This window comes from Notechis scutatus, chromosome 2 (assembly GCF_049901735.1).
Source record: "Notechis scutatus isolate UNSWTSFEM ecotype Mainland chromosome 2, rNotScu1.2, whole genome shotgun sequence".
NCBI classification, from domain to species: domain Eukaryota; kingdom Metazoa; phylum Chordata; class Lepidosauria; order Squamata; family Elapidae; genus Notechis; species Notechis scutatus.
The window spans coordinates 147,118,569-147,141,946 of NC_142010.1; the positions used below are offsets into that span (position 1 = coordinate 147,118,569).

General features: G+C 41.5%; 1 protein-coding gene across 1 annotated transcript in view; it reads left to right on the forward strand.

Moving 5' to 3' along the window:
- Positions 1 to 1,286: 1,286 nt before the first annotated feature.
- Positions 1,287 to 23,378, forward strand: part of OLFM2 (olfactomedin 2) — a 275,974-nt gene continuing 253,882 nt past the window's right edge. Inside the window, exon 1 of the mRNA XM_087956555.1 lies at positions 1,287 to 1,507. Coding sequence (XP_087812681.1) covers positions 1,460 to 1,507 — 48 coding nt within the window. The 5' untranslated portion in view covers positions 1,287 to 1,459. The remainder of the gene's footprint in view (positions 1,508 to 23,378) is intronic.

Below are 23,378 nucleotides of genomic sequence, written 5' to 3' on the forward strand. Positions count from 1 at the left end.
TGATCCCCTTTTGTGACCTTCTGACAAGCAAAGTCAACTGAGAAGCCAGATTCAGTTAACAACTGAGTTACTAACTTATCAACTGCAGCGATTTGCTCAGCAACTGTGGCACGAAAGGTGGGGGGAAATGGGGCAAAACTCACATAGCAAAATGTCTCCCTGAACAACAGAAATGTTGGACTCATTTGTGGTCCTAAGTCAGTGTTTCTCAATCTTGGCAAATTTAAGATGTGTGGACTTCAATTCCCAGAATTCCCCAGCCAGTCATGCAGGCTGAGGAAATCTGGGAGTTGGTCCACACACCCCAAAGTGAGAAACACTGTCCTAAGTGGAGGGCTCCCCGTATGAAAAACAGGGTGGGTGGGGGGGGGGGACGACAAAAAAAAATCCTTTTTGAGCTTTTTAGCGCTCCGGGTTCACATCTTCCACACAACACGCCACAACTCGCTTCCCCTGAATGAGGCGGTGCAAACCCAGGTGGTGAAAGCTCGGCCGAAGGACCGATTTTGATGCCCACCACTCTAGTCTGTACTCGGAAGGTGGTAGCCGAAGCCTCCACGGGGCTGGTTGAGTGAGGCTGAACGTTTGGAAACCCCCGTCCTCCCCCCACTTCCCCCATCCCTTCTTCTTTCGCGCTTCTCCCTGGGCCCGAGAAAACGGTCCCTGGCTAACGGTCGCCGAGAGTGGCCGTTGCTTAACGGCCGTTAACGGAATCTTCGCGGGGGGGCTGCAGGGTTCCAGAGGACGACGGTTGAAAGTGGGGGGGCAGGTAGCGCTACGGAGTGTTTATTCTCCCCCTCCCCCCGCCTCACATCTCCTTAAGCCGAGACATAGTAAAGCCCTGCGTGTCTCCCCTAATGTAGTAGCCCGGGGAAGGGGCTTCCCCCACCCACCCCCGCCGCTCCGTATTGGCAGGCGATGGGCTTGAGAGGGCCAATGAGAAGAGCGGCTCCTTCTTTCCCCCCCACAGAGGTGGGACCCTGCCTTGCCATCCTCCACTCCTTCCCGTACCGGTGGAGGGAGAGGGTGGCTCTGGGGCCGGTGGAGGGCACCGGGCGCTCCTGCCTGGCTGGCCCAACGCAAGGCGGAGCACCCCTTGGCCGGATCTCCCTTCCTCTCTCTCCACCCCGCCCCCCTCCCCAATCACGCCCGTCGGTCGGTCCGTCCGTCCGTCCGTCCGCCTTCCACTCTACACCCCGTGGCCGCTGCAGTAGCAGTCGCCGGCCGCACGCCTTTCCTTGCCTTCGCCCCGTCCGGTGAAGGGAAAAGGAAGAGGGCCACGCTCTCCGTCGCTCGCTCCGTCCTCTCGCCTGGGGCGCGCTGGAGCCTGGCGGTAGCGGCGCCTCAGCCTGCTTGGCGCGGGGATGCGGAGGAGCCCCTGAGCGGGCGAGTGGGCGGGGGGAGCCGGCTGGCTGGAGCCCGCCCGTGGTTGGGCTGGGCTGGGCTGAGCGCCTGCACGATGCGCTTGATCCTCCTGCTGATGGTCGCTGTCTCCCGGGCGGCTCAGGTAAGCGAGTTGTTCCCCTCAGCGCTTACGAGCAGGCGGCTCCGATTTGGGGAGGGAGTGAGGGAGGGGAGGACGGCCGTCGGTGAAGGAGTTGGCGTCTTACTCCCGAGCAAGGAAAGGGATCAAACTACTCCGACCCGACCCCCCCCCTCGCGTGTTCTTTAGTGGGAAAGCGAGCCCGAGAGGGACCACGGGGCGGAGTTTGGATTTGGACGCGTAAACAGAATTAATGTTCTTATACGGCGACTCCATTACGTTAACCAGGGATGTTAAGTTGAGGTTTGTCGTCGCCGACCGCCTCCCCACCCCGAAAAACCTATGCCTTGGATTCCCGTCCACTTTATGCCTTTCGATGCTGGGTACTTTCCTCTTCTTTTCAACCCTGACTCCAGCTTGACCTCACTCCAGTCCCTGCCTATAGGGTTGGCTTTATTCTATTTTAAAAAAATGTTGTTTTTTTTCCTTGAAAGGCCAGCCTATTATAAGTGGAAAATCTAAAACTTACTTTTTTTTTAACATGTAAAAAAAATGTTTTACGTGTTTCGCACAAACCGACTCAGCAAAATTACTCTTTCCCAGCTGCATTTCTATCAGAGGCCTCAAGTTTTTTCTTTCTATTACCAAGTTACCGTTTATGAAAGGAACCCAGTCTGTACTTCCTACTGTTTCCAAAACAAAGTTTAAGCTAGAAAGAAGGATGGAAGGTATAATTGTATGGTTTTTTTTAAATTTTAATTAAAAAAACATTTTCTTCTTTTTTATTTCTTATCTTTTATCTTTGTTCTTTTATATTTTACAACATTGAAAACAGACAAAGATGTTTTAAAGAAACTCAGGATAGTAGGATCCACGTTTAAATTTGTTGAAGAGTAGCTGAAAAAGTTGTTTTTAACAGTGTCTGCTTAAAAGGCTGTTTAAAATGGCAGTCTCTATTTTATTGATTCTAGAATTGTTGAAGTATCTTATTGTAGTGTAATCCTTATTCTGGAGTGGCAGATGGGCTTCCCTGGAGGAGGGCAGCTGGTCACCCTTTCCAATGAGAAGGTGCACAGGTTTTCTCCCAAGAAAAACCCAAGTTGATTTTATCACAGTTTCTTGATACTTTCACTCACAGCCATCCTCATGCATCTGTACAAGAAGTAGATGGACATCTTACTGGTACAGTTGCAAAAACAATGCTCCATTTGCATTACCCCTTTCGCAGGAAAAAGTAAAACATTGCCTAATGGGACCTTGGGAGGATAACTAGGAGTGGAATTCAATGCATATTCTTGACCTAAGATTTAGTCTGAATCCTCCTTACCACAAGCTGATTTGATGGCAAACCAGCTGATGGACTTGGGTTTTCAAGCAAAATAATAGCAGCTGCAACCAAGTTTATCTACTGAGCCTGAGATCTCTCTCTTCCTTTTAACACTTTATACCAGGGGTGTCAAACTTGATTTCATTGAGGGCTGCATCAGGGTTGTGTTTGACCTCGTGGTGGGGTGGGGTGGGGTGGGGGGCGTGGCCAGGGGACATGGCCAGCTCGACCTCACTGGTGTTGGGGGCACCTGTGGTGGCCTGATTGCTTTGCCAGTGAAATCAGGCTCCCGAGCTCTGTTTTTGGCTGCAATGGCTTCTTGCAACTGTCTGCCAGTAAAAACAGCTCGGGAGGGACACCCACAGCCCTCCTGAGCTCCATTTTCACTGGCAGAGGCACCACAGGCCGGTCCTTTGCTGTTTCCAGGGTGGCCTCACTGGCCAGATCTAAGCACCCTACAGACCAGATCTGGATCCCGGGCCTTGAGTTTGACACCCCTGCCTTATACCACGTGAGTGATCCTATGGGAAGACCCAACTGGCCTAAGTAGGACCCTTTGTGAAAGTTTGAATGAAGTCCGAATATCCAACGCTTGCTCATGGAGTGTTTTTCTTTTGGGGAGGGGGGGTTGCTCTCTTGGCTGATACTCCTTTTCCAGATTTCTCTTGGCAAACAAGTCACTTGAGAAAGTATTCCTCAGGGGTGGAAAGTCCCACTAAATCAAACTCACAGCTCCAAAGGAATCTGAATGTTGCCAGTGAACTCAAAACTGTGCAGGCTAGCATTCATCTTGAACATATGCTGTGATGAGAAAGAAGCTTTCTGTTAGAATGTGTCTGTTAAATGTGTGTGTGTGAGAGAGTTTGTTTTAAAGTAAATGGTTGCATTTTGATTAGGGACTTGGAATTCCTATTAAAATGATGCCATTCTGGCTTTTTTGCTATGCCGTGTATTTCTTAGTTGCAAAGAAGCTGGCTGTGCATTATTCTACCACAATGGAGGGAACCTCCTTGCAGATTTTCAGAGGCATTTTGTTACCCTTTTGTCTAGAGATTCAGCTAGGATGAACCCTGACTCAAATAATCCATGTCAGCAGGGTTGTGAAGGCGTTCTTTCCTTACTCCGCATGCTTTGAACTTGACAGAATCCAGCCTTGGAAAAGAGTCTGTGTGGGAATCTATTAAATTTTGGGCCATCCATTAAAAGCAGACAACTGAAAAATGGGTAAGAACAAATCACGGGTTAAAAGGCAGCATCAAGTTTGAATTTATCCTTCAAGTTGAAAGACCTGATTAGGCTCCAAATGCACCCAATCGTTAACCAGTCTACCTCTGTTGGATGGGAGCTGGAGTCCAGCTCCATATGGAATTCTTCCTTCCTCTTCGTCTTATTTAGGAACACCGCTTTTAAAAGGCAGGCTTGTTTTTAAAAAATGGTCAAAATATGGGACTTCATGGATGCAGTTCCATGTTAATTTTCTGCAGCAAAGTAGTTTTGTAGCATTTTAAAGATGGGCACATTTGTTATCGCATAAACTTTCGGGTATTGAAATCTTCTTCATCAGAAGCATCTAGCAGGTGCACATATGCTGTTTTATCACTGGAGTCAGTGTAAGTATATAAAGTCAATGCAGTCAGAATTAAACCAGGCAAAACATTGCCTACATAGAGACTACTCATTGACTAAGGGCTAATCTTCAAATCATCTTTGCCATGGCAAAAATATGTCCCATTATCCATATTTAGATGGCAACATCTTCAAGATGTTGCCTTCATTTAAGTACCAGACCACTATTGAAATGGCTTAGTTGTCTTTAGTGGTTTCAATTTTTAAATACAGGTAGTCTTCAACTTACAACAGTTCATTTAGTGACCGTTCAAAAGTTAACAACAGCACTGAAAAAAGTGACTTATGACCGTTTTTCAGTTACAGACTTCGCAGCATCCCCATAATCATGTGATCAAAATTCAGATGCTTAGAAACTGTCTCACGCTTATGACTGTTGCTGTGTCCCAAGGTCATGTGATCCTCCTTTTGTGAGCTTCTGATAAGCAAAGTCAATGGGGAAGCCAGATTTGTTTACAATCGAGTTCCGAACTTATCGATTAATTTATTTAACAACATTCATTTAACAACAGTAGCAAGAAAGATTATAAAATGGGGCAGAACTCACTTAACAACACAAATGTTGGGCTCAATTGTGGTTGTAAGTTGAGGGACTACCTGTAGTATTTTCTCTTTGCTCTCTCTATCGCTTTTCTCAGTCTGATTACATGGTTAACAATGCAGCCAGCAGTGGGATCAACAGAGATTTTATTGGGCACATTTGGTTGGGGCACCTTCTCCTTTGATCAGTGGGCTATTGCTGTTGGTGACCATGTTGGCTTGCATTGCCAGAGAGACTAAACGCCTGGCTTCTTCAGAGGTACCTGTCAGCATAATGCTTGATCAGTGCTTTCTGAATATACTCAGGTTTCATGCTCCTTTGAAAGAGACTTTTATTGAAAAAAATGAAGTTGATTTAAATTGGAAATGAATGTTTGGCTCTGCCAGTTGTGTGTTGCTGGTTCTGTTATACCAATGAATGCAGTTCAGATTCTCTGCTGCTTCTCTTCTCTGCTGCTTTTTTATTATTTTTTATTTCTTTGATTGTGGGCAGCTTTCTCCCTAGCCTACTTCTGCATGCTGCTAGCAATGGCCACTCTCTGTCAGCCTTGGCATTTCTTTTAGCATTAGTCAAGAGTGATAGAATAGAACACTTTATTGGCCAAGTGTGATTGGACACACAAGGAATTTGTCTTGGTGTAAATACTCTCAGTATACATAAAAGAAAAGATACATTCATCAAGAGTAAAGAATCATAAGGTACGACACTTAATGATAGTCATAGGGTACAATAAGCAATCAAATCATACCAGGAAACAGCTGACTGCTTCTCAACTGACTGCTGACTGCTTCTCAATTTCCACCTTCTACTTCGTCATCCTTCCTTTGCACCTGTAACCTTTCAGCCAAGCTATTTTTTATTCAGGCTTAGCATTCTTTCAGAAGAGTACCAAATCCACATTTTAAAACAGGTAGGGTGCATTTTCAAAAGAAAGAAAGAGAGAGAGAGAGAGAGAGAAGAGAGAGAGAGAGAGAGAGAGAGAAAGAAAGAAAGAAAGAAAGAAAGAAAGAAAGAAAGAAAGAAAGAAAGAAAGAAAGAAAGAAAGAAAGAAAGAAAGAAAGAAAGAAAAGAAACCCTTCAGAAATAGTCTAACTGACAGGGCACAGACATGGAACACCTGGAGTCCATTTGGTAACTTGTCATGTCATTTCAGGTATGTCCTATATATGCCCAACCTTGTTTACAGGCTCTTTCATGTCAGCTGTTGATATTTAGTAGAAGAAATGAAAACGACGAACCCATCAATTACTTTGATGTTCTTCACATTAAAAATAGTAAGATCAGGATTAGCCACCAACAGATTAAGGGACTGGTGTGTGTATGCATGTGTGTGTGTTCTCTCCTATAAAACCTAGATACAATTTATTTATTTAAGAGAAGAGATTTATTTCTCTCCTCCATTGATAGCCCAGAGGTGCTATTGGACATCTCTCAACATATCTCAGTGGCTCATATCTATTTGTCTAGTCTTTGGCTTATGAATGGGACAGACTTGCAGCTATGTTCTAAACCAATTGCAGTTCCTAGGCCATCCTCAAAAGTCGTCCCATAAACAATTACAGTAATTGCAGGAATCTAATTTGTGGTGACTGTTGCATGCATCAGATTCCTCTACTCCAGGAATAGAAAAACTGGATTATCAACCAAAGATAATATAAGAGTTCTTGTCACTTATGTAATGTGGCTATCCACTATAAATCCTGGATCCAGAAAAAACCCCAACTTGTGAATCTAGTCTTTAAGGGAAGTGCAAATTTTATCCAGGACAGGCATATTTTCTGCACACTCAGGTCTGTCTTTTGGAAGAGGAACAGCTTCAATTTTTTTAGCTTCAGCATCTGCTGGTTCTCCCACATGTGGCTGTCCCAAAGGTGCTTTTTCAAGAGGCAACTAAACTTTCTTGTTTTTCTTTGAAGACATTTTGCTTCTCATCCAAGAAACTTCTTTAGTTCTGACTGGATGGTGGGGAATGGAAGGATTTATATTCCTTGCAGACATCTGTACGTTGGGGAAACCACTTCATGAATGCATGACACAACTATAGGAGAACAAACCCCTCAGAAACAAGATTCATCAGTCCATCTACATTTAAAAGACAAAGGGCACTCCTTTAAAGACAGCAAAGTCTACATTTTGGACAGAATGGACCATTGGCTTAAAAGAGGGGTCAAAGAGGCCACCTATGCCAAAATTGAACACCCCTCTCTCAACAGAGGGGGACAGATAGAACATCTATCTCCAGTCTACAGCACAGTCCTTTCAAAGTTCCAAGAAGTCCACTACCCATTTCCAAAAAATTAGGTAACCTTGAGGACACAGATAAACCTCCAAGTGGTCTCAACAACTCTCTAAAAGAATGCAAATGACCAGCCATCTGCAAGGAGTATAAATCCTTCCATTCCCCGCCATCCAGTCAGAGCTGAAGAAGCTTCTTAGATGAGAAATAAAATGTCTTCAAAGAAAAACAAGAAAGTCCAGTTGCTTCTTGAAAAAGAACCTTTGGGACAACTATGACCTGGATGATTGAGAATCTCCATAGACACCCATATGCAGCTCTTTCCAGCCCAGGAGTATGCATACAGAGGCTCTTGAAAAGTAGAGCTTATAAAAAGGAGATTTAAGGCTTAGTGATATTGGTGCACTAATGCTAATTAGTTCCATACATGCATGATCCCTCTCCTTATTTATATGCAGATAAATGCAGGTGATCAGATGGAAACTTGCAGGACAATTCCCAAGGAGTGAGTGAAGCAGAATTTTTTCAGTGCCAGCTTCTGATAGTGCTCAGAGTGATAGAAGCAAGGCAACAATAAACCAGTTCACAACATCATGTCCCTCAAGCCCTTTTGAAACCTATTATCTAATGTCAGGCACTAAACATCAAGTATCCACGTGAAGGTCAAGCTAAATGGATTTATTACTACATAACCTATTCATGGGAATCTTATCAATTAAGGGTTAGCACCTGCTTGGAGATAGATAAGGATAAATGAATTTCAAGGGGGTGGGGTTTGGACTTGGCCCACTTATGGCTATGTAGGGATTCTAGGCTTATACCTTTTTTAAAAAAACTGCCTCCAGGTTTTGTCACTCTTTCTCCTACATCAGTAGTATCAAAAACCTTTGAGAGAGTAATGGACCCACAGTTCCTAAATCTCTCTCCTAATGCAGATCACCCATTAGCGCAATTGGTACTGACTCATATCAAACCCAGTCTAAATCTGGGTTGAAAAATGCCACGATAATCCATTGTTTCCAAACAGTACTACTGCCTTTCTACCAGATTGGTGAAATATAGACTATTAGACAATGCATAAATATTCAATCATTCTGGTCAAGGACTTCTTAAATAAGGTCCTTCTCACTATCTCCCTCAAGCTGCCTGCTAAAAGAAAATGTTAGTCTTAAAAATCATTGGCCGGACAGAGTCCTAGGACATGGCAATGTACAATATGAAGGACTCTGACATGGGGTGGAAATATTTATCAAGCAACGGGGAAACCTGATTTCAAACTCAATGTATTGCTCTCTAGGGACGAAATAAACTAAATTTAGTCAGGTCCTTTCGGGGTGAGGTAGGTTGGCACAACCAGCAGTACTTCATCGATGGCAAGACTATCCAGTATTTCATTCATGATAAACATTTCCAGAATCTCTTCTAGAACAACAACGGCAACAACAAAATAATAATAATAATGAGAATTAACCATGACTTATCTGCTGAGTAGGTTTTGAAATGAACTGGTCAAACTATGAAATCATTAATGTCATGACATCATGAGCTGGTCCTGTCATGGGGACTTCAGTGTGGATATTAAAGTCCCTGAAGATCTTTTGGATTTTCACTGAGCCAAGGAAGTAGGACAGGAAGTAGGACAACTGGTAGAACAGCAGTATCCCTTTTTATCGGATTATTGTCATATAGCTTTGAAAGTAACAAAGTCCAAAAAAGGGGAGATGAAATTCTTGTTGACAACAGTGATAGATGTGGCTTCATTGGACTCTGATGTATCTTCAATATCTATGTTAGCTTGAATTAACTTCTCTGTTGATCTCATTCCATTGAGGAGGTGGAGGCAAGAATTGTTAGAATAGAACAGAGCTGGCCTTCTGGTATAGATTGGCTTTTTCTATACAATCCTTTCCTCTTTTGCCCCAGGCTGCTTGACTAAAGGCACCATTGCCACTAGGAGAAGTTCTGCCTTTTTCTGTCTCGTTAAACAATAAGTATAGAACCCATAACAATGTAAACAACACAAGAGAAAGGAAAACAGCCAGAGAAAAGAATGCCGATGGGCAGAAGGGCAAAGTTCTTTTTCAGAGGATCAGCAACAACACAGTTACAAAAGGAAGAAACCCCCAATTACATTTTCTAGTAAATATTACTTCTGTGTCCTAGCAGCCAAGTCTTTATTAGAGTTGTCTTCTTTCTTTAAACAAAATGCTATGATATACTTGTTCTCCTGAGTGCTAGTACTGCAATCCAGATAAGTCTAACCCAAGATGGCAAGCTGATCTTCAGAGCTGGAGCAACCAGAAAATGATGCTAGCAGATGTTGTCAGAAAAGTATTCAGTTCCCGCTAAGTGGGCTGCAGGAGCTTTCTCTTCGTGGCTCAGGTGGAAAAGCTAGCTGCCAAAATTCCACACCTTTCTAACCACTGCTGTAATTGTGTTCACACCTCATGCTTAGCTTGGCTAGTTACTTCCATCATTTCTTGAATTTCTAAGATACCTTGACTCATAAATGAATCAAACAAGCTGGGTTTACACTCCGTATATAAGTTACAGTACCTATCCCCAGATTTTAACAAAGGTTAAAGCTAATCAGGCTTGGCCTATGTAGATTGAGCCATTAGGTTGTAATTAACTTGTCTGTGCATGTGTGAATGCAGACATTGGATACTGTAAGATTATGACATGAAGCTGGGTTCAGAGTATAGGTAGACTTCGACTTATAACAGTTCATTTAGTTATCGTTCAGAGTTATAATGGCACTGAAAAATGTTCACACCTATTCGCTAGAACCGGTTGTTAACATTCTAAGCAGTTTGGAGAACCAGTTGTTAGAAGAAATTACTGGCCTAATCCTGTAAGGAAGGCAGGAAGGAAACATTCTGGTGTTGCTTACAGAAACTGCCTCTCCGTTAACCCTTATTACATTCTTGGCAGGACTAGACTTCCTGTCTCTGGAACTTATCTGGAGTTATTTTTCCCCTCCTTTGCTGATACTTTGCTTGTGTGGAGTGACCATTCAAAGTTACAATGGCACTGAAAAAAGTGACTTATAAACATTTTTCACACTTACAACTGTTGTAGCATCCCCACAGTCATGAGAGGCCAGGCAAGGAGATGCGTGCCTCGATGTGAGTGATATTGAGTTGGCCACGCCCACCCAGTCACATAACCACCAAGCCATGTCCATCCAGTCACATGACCACCAAGCTACGCCCACCATCTAAGCCACACCCACAGAACCGGTTGTTAAAAAATTTGAATCCAACGGTCATAATCCCTGCTTATGACTGTTTTTCATAGTTATGACTTTTGCAGCCTCTCCATCATCACGTGATCAAAAATTCGGAGGCTTGGCAACTGGTTCACATTTATGACCGTTGCTGTGTCCCAAGGTTGCAAGATCCCTTTTGGCAACCTTCTGGAAAGCAAAGTCAATGCGGAAGCCAGAATCACTTCACAACCAGATTACTAATTTAACAAAGTGCAGTGAGTGACTTAACAACGGAGGCAAGAAAAGTTGTAACATGGGTCACAAAACTGACTTAACAAATGTCTCACTTAACAGCAGAGATTTGGGGCTCAATTGTGGTCGTAAGTCGGGAGGGGCTATCTGTAATGCTGAATGGAATTGTAGAGAATGAAGAGATCAGACCCCATATACCAGTGGTGACTAACCTTTTTGTGCTCCTGTGCCAAAAATTGCGCGCGTGCTTGCACGCTCGCGCTCGTGTGCCAGCACCTAGAAGGCAGTGCACCTCCCCCATGCCATCTATGCATGCATGTGTAATCCCACCCATCCACCCCCCACCGTCCCCTTACCTGCACTGCGCCTCACAGCTGATTTTTGGTCTCCCAAAGGCTTGAGGAAGGCTTCTGCAGGCTTTGCAGGCCAAAAACTAGGCCCGTTTCTTCACTTCTGGTAATTTTGGAAAAACAGGAAGTGATGAAACAGGGCTAGTTTTCGGCCTGCAAAGCCTGCAGAAGCCTTCCGCAAGCCTTTGGGAGGCCAAAAAAGGCCTCAAACCCACCAAAAATCAGCTGTGAGGCACACACATGCGCAGTGAGGTAAGTTTGCCTGTAGCTCGTGTGCCAGCACAAATAGCTCTGTGTGCCACCTGTGGCACGCATGCCATAGGTTTGCCATCATGGCCATATACTGTATATTGGCTCATTCTGTTAACCTTCTGTAGCTTCTTGTGTCCATTGGAAAGCTGTGGGGGAGAGAATCAAAAGATGTTCCAAAATAGAGTTGGGAGAGTGAGTGGTTGGGTGATTCTTGGAGAATTTGTAAAAATCGTCATCTCACCCGTTTGAATTCTGGGGTGGGTTTTATCCCTGTTCTCTCAACAAACCAAGTTTCAGTTTCAAAGGGAGCAAGCCTGCATTCAGATCAGGATCTGAACAACAACAAAAACTTCAGGATTTTGCTTGATGCTGACACGGAGAGGCTGAAGGGTGTCACCTGGGTTATCTCCCTCTGGCTCTGGCAGGTTGCTTCTCGAAAGTGTAACAGGTTGGATGTGGGAAAGTCTGGGGAAAGTTTTATTAACAGCATCCATTAGGAGCAAGGAAGAGAGTTATGGCAATAAGCAGTAAGATTGGGAAAGAAAATAATTGAAAAATCGATTGAAAAAAAAAATCTCAATCTGCTAGCAACTGAAAATGTTTAGTGAATTTTTTAAAAATTTATGACTATATATGCCTTATCTATTCCAGCATTTGATTTTATACAGTAGCCAGTAGGATGCATGTGGGAAGCCTGTATGCCTGAAGAGTGATACCCTCCCCTCTTTCATTGTTGCTAGCTGGCAACCAGTACTTAAGGCATGCCACCCATGATTCAAGAGATGGTATATCCGTATTAATAGCCACCGATAGCCTGTTCCTCCATGAATCTGCCCAGACCCATTGAAAATCATCCAAATTGGCTGCTGATTTAACAATTTAACTCTCTGCTTGGTGAAGAAATATTTCCTTCTGTCAGTCCTGAATCTGTTCCTGTCGATGGGCCTTATTCATAGGCCCCGAATGAGGCAATGAGCTATTTTTCTAAGAAAATCATGACTCTCTCTCCTTCTCCTCCCCTCCCTCCCCCCCTCTCTCTCCCATCACTTCGAGATTTTCTAAAAAAAACACACACAAATAAATCCTGATACATATATTTCAGGTCTGTGTGCATTTTGAAAGGAAAACAACAGAATGCTACAACCTATAGAAAAACAAATCACCAGTTTCCCTTGGAGCAGGAGCTTCTGTGTTGCAAAGCTCAAAAGGAGGATTCATGAATCTTCTTGGCAGGCTTCTAAGAAAGGAAGGACTTTACCCTAGTCCCAGTGCAGGCATCATTTTCTCCTTCCTCTGCCCGGAAGTGATGGTTGGGGAAATGTCTTTATTCCACTCTATTAGGTTCATAGCAGCAAGTTTTAAATTCCTCCAGGATTTAATCTTTCTGCCATCTTAAGGTGTGATCAACCCATTGTTCATTTTAGGGGGCCATTGTGTATTCTTTGATTTATCCTTACCATATACCAGATGAGTAAAAAATGCTTCCTTCCCCACTGCCCAGTAGGGAAAGAAATCTCGAACCTCTTTGCTTGCCACTGAAATTGCATCATGCGCATTTATCCTTACTCCTATCTTTATCCAAAAGGACCAGAGCATTCTTCCCAAGCCAATGAAAATAAAGAGAAAAATAGTTTGGAACATATGATCAGCATTTAGCACCTTTCTACGCTTCTACAGAACGGTGGCATCCATGCAGCGTTGTTCTTCCTGGAAAATCTGTGTGGATCAAATGCGCCTAGCAACATTTCCAGATACTTGTTTTGTGAAAGTTTCAGTAACTGCATGGAAGCAGAGCAACGTCCTCTAGTCTGGTACACAATCTTTTCCCTACCCGACTGTGCCCCAAATAGTATTATGCAGAATAATTGTGCCAACTGGTTTATTTGGCAAACTATTAATTTTTTTGGCAAAGTATTATTTTTTTCTTGAGACAAAATAGCTGCCATCCTCTAAAAAAAAATTCCCTATGCATAGAATTGCTTTTTCTTATCACCTTCCAAATCATGCATTGACAGCAGACTGCTAGATGCATCAGGACCTAATTTTTTGACATAGCCCCCAGGGCAGCATAAACCTCCATTCAGCCTTCAACAGGGTCTCTGGCTGGCACTTTTCCAAAGTTGCCACCAAGCAGTAATTTGAAGGCAAAAACATTTATTACAGTGAGTAATAATAATCATTGTATCTAATTCACTTAATTTGAATTTCATTAAATTAAAGTTTACATAAAATTAAGATGGAGTCTGAGGCTGGGGTCCTCTCTCTGAGGTGCTGCCTGCTTCCAAAACAGCCTGCTCATTTCCCGAAGAGGGTAAAAACCTGGCTTTTCTGGAAGACTTTTGGGGATCGATGGTGGGGTTGTGAGTGCCAAAATAAAGCTTGCATTATTTATTATCCCTGTATAATTGTATTACATGGCCCAGAGCATGTGGACTGAGGCAATAGATGAAACTCATAAATAAATAAAATTCTTTATTTTGGGCCCTAGCTCCTGTGAGAGGGGTGACCCCTTAAGTTGTACTAAAGCATGGTATAAAGCCATTATCTGGGGTGGGGGAGCAGGGCAGGGGGAGGTTAGAAATCTGTTTCTATGATTCTGCCCTGCATTCTGTCAGAGGAATTCAGTTTTGTGGGTGAGGACTAAATACAGCTTCTTCCAGTGGTGGGATTCAATTTTTTTTTACTACCAGTTCTGTGGGCATGGCTTGGTGGGCGTGGAAGGGGGAGGATACTGTAAAATCTCCAGTCAGAGGTGGAATTTACCAGTTCTCCGAACTACTCAAAATTTCCACTACCGATTCTCCAGAACTGGTCAGAACCTGCTGAATACCATCTCTGGGTTCTTCACTGGCCTTTTTTCTTTTGTGAAAAGTGGTTGTCAAAAATCAAAGAGGAGTTATTTCTAGGAGATGTGCTATACTACAGCTCCAATAATGTCTAGCTGACATGGAAATCAGAGGAATTGAATTTTAGTCCCTTCAGAAGGCATCCAGGTTGGGGAAGATTGTTTGAGTTCATTGATGACATAAACATTTGCTGGCAGCTTTTAAGGAGGAGCATGGAATACAAAAACTGTTATGCCAAGACAGTATCAGGACCTAAGGCCAATTTAAAGGAGACCAAGAAAAGCAATCGGGGTTGAACCTCCAGCTCAAAGTAGCTTCAAGTATAGGTAATTATGCAACTTCTATCTCTTTTTCTTCTTAAATTATGCAACTTGTTTTTCTTCTTCTCAAGTTATGCTTCATTGGGGCAGGGGCGGTTGGATGGTGTTGTGTTTTATTCCAATATGCCATCTTTTTAAATATTGATTTGACTAAGGGCCTCTAAACATAGAAATGGCTCAGTCCTTAACTGAATCATTCAGAAGGCTTCCCTGAGATTTCTTAGTTGGTTTCTTTGTACGCCTTAGATAATGTTTTTATGGGTGCAATGCGCACTGCTTGCAGCTCACAGAACTGTTCTGCTGGCTGGTAGGCATAACTAACAATAGTAGCAGGTTCTTTAAAAAATAATAAAACCACGAAGACTGGAAACTTCATTTTTAAAAGAAACCTGGCATTCTCTTCCAAGATCTGTAATATCCCAAAGGTGCTTCTTCAAACGGCAACTGGACTTCCTTTGTTTTTCCTTGAAAATGTTTCATTTCTCATCCAAGAAGCTTCTTCAGTTCTGGCTGAAGTCAGAAGCAAAACAGACGCAAAACATCTTCAAGAAAAAAACAAAGAAAGCCCAGTTGCCTTTCAGAACTGAAGAAGCTTCTTGGATGAGAAGCAAAACATCTTCAAGGAATAAAAAAAGCACCTTGGGACAACCATGATCCAGATGACTGAGAATCGCCATCAACAAGATCTGTAGTAATTTTCTTGCCTCATATAAGAAATTACATCTTAAGGGCCTGAGCGAGACACCTGATGTAGTGACCTAGTCCTCACAACTTGGTTTGTCCCTTTTCTATTGCAATAGATATAGCTGCTTCACCCTGTGTAAACAAGATATATTCAGGTGTATGTCCTTTGTTCTAAACATCTTCATTTTTGCCACTGAACAAGAAAGAACCAGAAAGAAAGCCTCAGAATACAAGCTTAAGATCCTAGAGCAGTGATGCAGTATGACTCTGAGCTAAATGTAACTGTTGAAAAATTAAAAAAAAAAAAATCAAAACTAAAGAGTGCTGTAAACCATACTGAAAGAAATGGATAAGGCTGAATAGGGCAGTGAATCTGTTACGTGTTTTGGAACTGCAAACTGAATCTTCTATATATATAAAAGCAAAATACCACTCACACGTCATCACAAAATCTCCATAACTGTAAAGCCTACAAACCTGAAATTTGGCACGTATGTTCCCCTTGGCTTCTAGGTGCTCACTAAGACAGGATTTTTCAAAATGACCATCAGAGCATTGGTATTTTGTATGTTATTATTAACACACCCTGATGCTAAGGAGTTCTACTCCCTCTCCCCACGTGAAAAGAAATCTGTTCCAAATGCATAACACAAGCAGAGGAGAGGAGCTTCAATTTCAGTTTTAATTTCAAAGCACCAATCAGCTTTAATACAGAACAGTTGAGCTAAGCCACGGCCAGGCTCCTTGCTGTCTCCTCGCTCACATAGCAAATACTGTTTCAGTTTCCAAACATCCCTCAACTCTCTTAACACACCAACAGGACGCTAGCCAGATGAATACCAATGGATGCTGGTAGGCAGAGGCACAATTCCCCCCCCCTTATTTTCCTCCCCCAAAACTAAGCCCGACCACATAGTTTCGAAGCGAAGAATGGGTATAGAGCTAGTTTTAAATAAAAATTACGCCTTTGAGTATTGCACACTCTTAGGTTCAAAGTTAAATGTTACAACAATATCTCTATTCATTTCCCTCAGCAATAAATAGGGATCAAACTGTTGCCAATAACTTGGCTCATAGGCTTTTCTCTGTTTAGCACAAACAACAAGGAGTTTGTGGGCAAAGCAATGCAAAAGAGATTCCTTATGGCCTGCCCTTAACTAATCAACAGATTAGATGTGAAAGAGAAAGCTTTGACTGAAGTTCCTTTCCACTGTGAGCAATGATAGGAGAGACTTAATGTAAACCAGCGTCTTTTATATCTATTAAGTGGTCAGAATCACTATCAAAATCTATGGCTGTAGGGGATTATCACGAGAGCCAGGAGGTCTCTTCCCTTCCCTTCCCTTCCCTCTTTTCCTTCCTGTCCCTTCTTTCCCCCTCCCCTTCCCCATCCTGCATTGCACATTTATGCTGCCCTTTCATAAAATGCTAAAACAAATAAACATCAAAACCAATATTCAAACTTAATAATATGGTATTTTGAAAAGGTTATCTCCAATATAAACATATCTACATGTTGGGTAGCTCAGTGCATCTGCCTTTTTATTTTCTCCCAATGAATTAGAGTTGCATATGCCATGGCACTGTGGGTAAAAACATTGGATTCAGGCTGAGGATACCCAATGTCCATTTGACTATGGAATTCTCTGGGTGAGTTTGTCAGCTTCTTTCTCCCAACATCTATGGGTAAAAGCAAGGACACCTTTATTCATTAGTAGTTTGACAAAGATAATACTAATAACATATATAAACATAGAATACCAGCAATAGAACAATATGATCAAAAATAACAGTAATGTAAGAGCAACATAACATATCTATGGCATTCAACAATATATTCCGTTATAGAAGTCCTCTAGAAGAGCTCTACTTGAACTTGCTTCCAGAAGAACAAAAGTCCCAGGACTAATTTAATTTCTCATAGATACTGTTCTGTAATTAAGAGCCAGCGGCAACAGGAAATAAAGTATAAATCTCCTTTATCAGATGGTAGGATTTTGATAACAAGAACATTTGGATCCACAGATCTCTTGATTCCTCCCTGAAAAATCACATTCTCTCATTTGATACCTTAAATCCTATACCTGCACATGTGGGATATCATTAGTCAGTGGTTAGGATTTTGCTAGAAATTTTCACAGTAACCTTCTGTCTTTGCTGCCCAAATCTTGGCATTAAAAACATGCTGTTTCTTCTCCCTCACTTCACTGCCTGATTAGCTTATTTGCATGAGTTTATATGAGTGGGGGGAAAGCTTCAGTTTCTTGAAACTGCAACTAAAAGATGGCAGGCAGGTTTTGCCCAAGTTCCAGCAAGGACACACAGAGAGACAATGGATTTCAAATGGTCACAATTGGGCATCATAACCCTGCTTGAGATCATCAAACCATTTAGGAAGGAGGATTGAGTCTGAGCAAGGCAGAAGAAGATGAAGAATAGGTGGGTGAATAGTGATAGCAGACAAGAGTAAATATCCAGAACACAAAATTCCAGTGAAGCAGACTCATGTGTATAGGCTCATCCATTGATTTTTATATACTTGATTGATGGCCTCCATATGGAGATATTGTATTTACCATGAAAATCAACATTCTGTCTATATATAAACTGGATATGGATAGAAATATTTATTTTACATTTAGATATGAACATATTCATTTTTCATTCCTGAATGTATATATAGGTGCAGATTATTGTAGTTAGAGGATGCCAGTTATGCATTTTATTTCTTCACTCGCTACTGAAAAGGGAAAGAAAGAGAAAACTATATGATTTCTAAAATGCCAAACAAGGCTAAAATATGATTGAGCCAGGGACACTAGAAATCATCAAGGTCTTTACAATCAATTAATTTAAAGATTTTGCTATTTGTAAGGTGCCTTACCCATTCACATTTTAGCCTAGTCTTAGCATGTAAACTAGGCCATCGCATGAGACTTTAATATGTTAAACTTGTTTGGGCATAGCATGCAATGTAACATAGCAAATGTGCTTTGTTAATCTAAAGTTAGGATTTAGAACAGGGGTGTCAAACTCGCAGCCTGTGGGACAGATGTGTCACACACTGGCCATACCCACCCTCGGTTTAGTGAAGGGGAAAATGTTGTGATGTGTCATGTGATGACAACATGTCCTCATGAATTTGACATCCCTGATTTAGAATGTCTGAACTTAGCCAGTGAGAAGAAGCATATAGTTGACATTTGACTAAGCCCACCAAGGCTGCTTGTCACTTGTTAGCTTAGGTATATATGTGCTAACTAACTGGAGGGTGAATTTGTAACTTTCTGAATTGTGTTTTGTAACACTGGGGCTTTTTCAAAGCAGTGGCTCTGTGAAACAGTTGATCCCTTTCCTCCTTTGTGTGCTAGGCTGCAAGAAGTAAATAAAGCTTCCTCTCTGGATCATTAAGAATATTCAAACAAGCTAATCCAGATTCTGAAATTGAAAATGGCTCTATTTGTATTTCTGACATATCCTGTTCAAAAGCAGAGTTGGAAAACAGCAGGTGGCAAACTATCCAGCTGGAATTAGAGTTAAAATAAATAAATAAACAGAGACATTAAAATCCTCCCTCCCTCCCTCCCCCTCTCTCGCATTTGATTTTACTCCAGCTGCCAAATCCAAGCTAGAGAAAGGGGGTCTTGTGAGGAAAAACATTTGGGAGCACGTGGCACAGTTCACATTGTATAGTTTACTGAAAGCAAGCATTGCCTTTGGTTGATGTGTTTTGGCTCCAATTAGCACATCAAATACTTTTGAGACAATAGCAAGTTTAATACCGAGAGGCTATTGAGTGACTCACAAACCAAGGTCTCTATTCAATCCATTCAATCCATTCAATCCATTCAATCTATTGTGTTTTCTTCTCTCCCTGTTTTGGAGGAGGGGCTGAAATCATTAGAGTTGTATTACCCAAGCCTGGTTTTTTTTTGGCAAAGCTTTTTTACTGGTTCTCTTTGATTACTATAATGACAGGGAGATGAGTTTTGGAATCAAACATTAGGAGAAGACTCTACCTGTGTGTTTGGACTGGATGTGCATGTTGTTAGTCTGCTCTTGTTTATAATTATTAATTCCCCTTGAAATATATAGCACAGGCTCTGTTTTGATTCTGGAGAACTTTTCAGTTTCTTTAATATCTGATTGTTTGGGGACTAGTTATCTGAAAGGACAGCATCTATTTCATCCAACTTAATCACACTCAACAGTAGTTCAGGAAGCTCTCCAGGGTGCTGAAATTCTTCTTTGTCATTTAGGCACAGCAATGCTTTACAGCAGGGGTCCCCAACCACGGTCCGCGGACCGTGCCCGTCCGCGGAACAAGTCTTACCGGGCCGCTGGTTGCTGGCGCCGCCATCTTTTTGATAAAAAGTGCTTCCGGTGAGCTTTTCCGGGTAGAAAGCTCACCGGAAGCACTTTTTCATCAAAAAAGATGAGCGCATAGCGCTTCCAGTGAGCTTTTCTGGGTGAAAGCCATTTCTACCTGGAAAAGCTCACCGAAGCGCTGCGCCGCCATCTTTTTGATGAAAAAGTGCTTCGGTGAGGTCACCGGAAGCACTTTTTCATCAAAAAAGATGGCGGCGCCCAGTTGATGCCGGTACCGGGTCGCGGCGCCCAGCTGATGCCGGTACCGGGCCGCGGCATAAAAAAGGTTGGGGATCACTGCTTTACAGTATTCCTATAACCTAGTAGAGTTATCCTTTTTAAAATAAATTTTTAGGTTATTTCTGCACTAATGTCTTCTAGCACTTTCTAAAATCATGCAGCCACCTTTGTGCTGATATAACTGTAATGATGGCAGGTTTTACTTCGCCTTAAAAATCGTTGGATGGGGACTTCCGGTTTGAAGGGTTTCGGTGACAAACAGAAATCCGTGATTGTGCCCGGTTTCTGTCTGGGCTCGCCGCTGGAGTGCCCCGAGCCGGCTGGTTTCGGGGCTAAGCCACCCCGTAGAGATGGTGAAGAGGGGGGAGACCACCAGCAGGGTCGAGGAGAGCCGCATCTCTCCTCCTCAGCTGGCCATTACTCCCTTTCCCGAAGGCAGTTGCAGCGGTGGTCAGAAATGGCCACCACAAAGAAGAACTTGACCGGAAAAGAATGTGCAGGAGGAAGATAAGAAGTGAAAGTTTTGGCTGACTGGGTTAAGTTGTAAAAGCAACAACCAAGGTACCCTGGAATTTAAACTTACAAAAAATAACATCGCTCCCAAAGAAGAGTTGGAAGCAGCGAAGGAAAGTGAAAAGGGAAAGGTTTGGCTTTTTTTTCCCTTCTCTCTCCTTCTCTCTCCTTTCCTATACTGACAACTAAGAGACTTAAATAAGAAATCGGAAAAATCCGCTTTGACATCAATAGGCAATTAAGCTGAAAATAAAACAAAATGCCAAAGGGATAATAAAGATTTCTGGACATTAAAAACTTTCTTTTTCATAAGCAGGAAGGGAGAGAAAAAGAATAAGGGAAGGATCTGGAAGAGGGAGGAGACTGCCTGGAATTAAAAAGAATCTAAAGTAAAACTTCAACAAGACTTCTAAAAGATACATTTTAACTGAAACTTTGCAACTAAATAGTAACCCCAGGAAGAGAAAGTGGAAAAAAAAGAGCAAAAAAGAAACAGCTTGCGTGTATTTGGATTATTTGGTGATCTTTGGATTTTTGGTTATTATATTTGAATGACTAAAATCAATTGGGTGGTTGTTTAAAAATTTATACAATGGCACCACTTCTGGATGAATTGAAAATGGAACTTAAAAGTACAAAGAAGATGCACAAGAAGGGAAGGGTTCTTTTGGCTTCGTCTTTCAATTCTTAGAAATGGAGATTTGGAACTATGAGAAACAACAAGAAACGACTGCAAAACAAGAAGACTGGGACAAAGAAGAAGCCATCTTTAATAAACAAGCAATTCTATGTGGGGAAGAAAAAGGAAAGGGGGAAAGAGAATGGAGAATTTAAGACTTAAAAAAACAACCAAAGAAAAGAAAAATAATTCGAAAAATAAGTATAATACTGGAAAGCAACAGAAAAGAGGAATACAGAAGAGAGAAATAGAGGTAGAGAGACAAGGGGGTAAAAAGGGGAGAGAGAAGAAGAGAGGGAAGAAGGAAAGGAAAAGAAGTTACAAAGGACCAGAGCAAGATATAGAGAAACAGGACCTATTTAGAGATAATGGGTGAAAATCTAACTGAAAAAGGGATTCTGTAAAGGTACATAAGATTGTATTGTTATATTAGTAATAGAAATAACTTTAGAAAATTGGAAACAACGTATGATTAAAATGAGGGATAAAATAGTGTAATTTAGTGAAATGTTTGTGAATAAAATAAGTGAAATAAAATAAATGAGAAAATTGAAAGGAAGGAATGGGAACATTTTAATTAGTTAATGTTTTATAAAATATAAGTGAAGAGGGGGGGAATTAACTATGGAAAGCTTATAATTATTCCCATAGAAGTATGATATTTAATTGAAAAGTAATGTTAAAGATGTTAAGACTTTAATGAATATTAATATTAATGATAGAATTGAATTGGAATGGAATGTTGTTTTAATTATATACATTTATATTTTTTTCTTTTTTTAAGAATACAGCGTGTATTTTAAGAATGTACCAAGCAGAATCCGAATGGAAGTTATGTATTATATTGAATGTTACAACTTTAGGGAAAAGATATAAAGGCGTCACACTCCAATCAGTAACTACAGGAGAAATTTTGTTTAATGAGAAAAGATAATAGATAATTGAAACAGGACAGACAAAAAATATAAATACAATGATTTGAATTGAGATTAAAATAAAATTGAGAAAATTAAAAGAGGGGAGAAGCTATGCAGAAAATGTAAAATAGTAATAAGATATGGAATGGAATATAAAAATGAGCATGAACCTGAATTTGTGTCTGTACGAAGAAATGTAACCCGGGATTATGCGGCTTTCAAAAAAAATGTTTTATTTGTATTTTTTTTTCTCTTTGTGAAAACTCAAATAAAATTTACAAAAAAATAATAATCGTTGGATGGTTCTGGAAGATATTGTAAGTGGGATCAACTCAGGATATGAATTCCATAGGAGCCGAGGTGGCACAGTGGTTAGAGTGCAGTGCTGCAGACTGCCTCTGCTGATCTCTGGCTGCTAGAAGTTTGGCAGTTCAAGTCTCACCGGGTTGAAGTTGACTCAGCCTTGGTAAAAATAAAGACCCAGATTGTTAGGGGCAATATGCTGACTCTGTAAACCACTTAGAGAGGGCTATAAAGCACTGTGATGCAGTATATAAGTCTAAATGCGATTGCTATTACAAAGTTTAATGCTATTTTTTAATGCATTAAATAATCATCCCTCCCTTTCTTTGCCAAGGCATTAAATGGCATGCAATAAGCCATGACAGAATAAATTCTAACAATTAAATGCAGTAACGAAACACCCTGTAGGTTTTACTTTTTTGGGTATAACCAAATTTTCATGCAACTCCAAAACCACTCTTAAAGAGCCACATTTTTATGGTTCTTCCAAAACATAGTAATCCTGAGTGTCTGGAGTTAATCTGTTAATCTGTTCCAGAGCTGGAGCCACCATTGGAAGGCTTGACATTCAAGTCCCTACAGATGACACGCCCTTCAGTGTTGTGGTTCTCAGCAAGCCCTCTGACTCTGATTTCACTGGATGGAACATACAATCAACTGTCAAGGTCTCTTAATGATCTATAATAAAATATTCAAAAGTACAACCACAGGTTTTAAAGACAAACCTACATTTGAAGAACTGCTTATAAAACTAGATGTTAGGGCCTTTTGAAAAATCTAAAAAGTCGTTAGGCATTTTGACTCAGCCTAGAGAACATTAAATAGTTCAGAAAGCTATGGAAAAGGCTGCAACTCTAGTGTGGCAACTGTAGTTAAGCCTCCTCATGTAATCTCAGTGAGCAGGGGGGATCAAGCAGAAAGAAGCATTCTCTCAAGTAGTCTGACACAAGCTGCCTAAGGCTTTAAAGAGGTTATAACCAGCACTTTGTATTTCACCCAGAAACAAATTGGCAGCTCTACTTTGAGCACAGGTGTAACGTGGCCTTTCTGAGCTCTCTTAAAGAGCAGCCTGCTGCTGAGTCTCAGAATCATTTTCTGGTAAATGATGAAAAACGGAATGCCTTTTCTAAAGTTATTACATCTTCTTGAATTTGGATAATGTAAGACTGTGTGTGTGTGTGTGTGTGTGTGTGTGAGAGAGAGAGAGTCAGTGAGTCAGTCAGTCAGTTA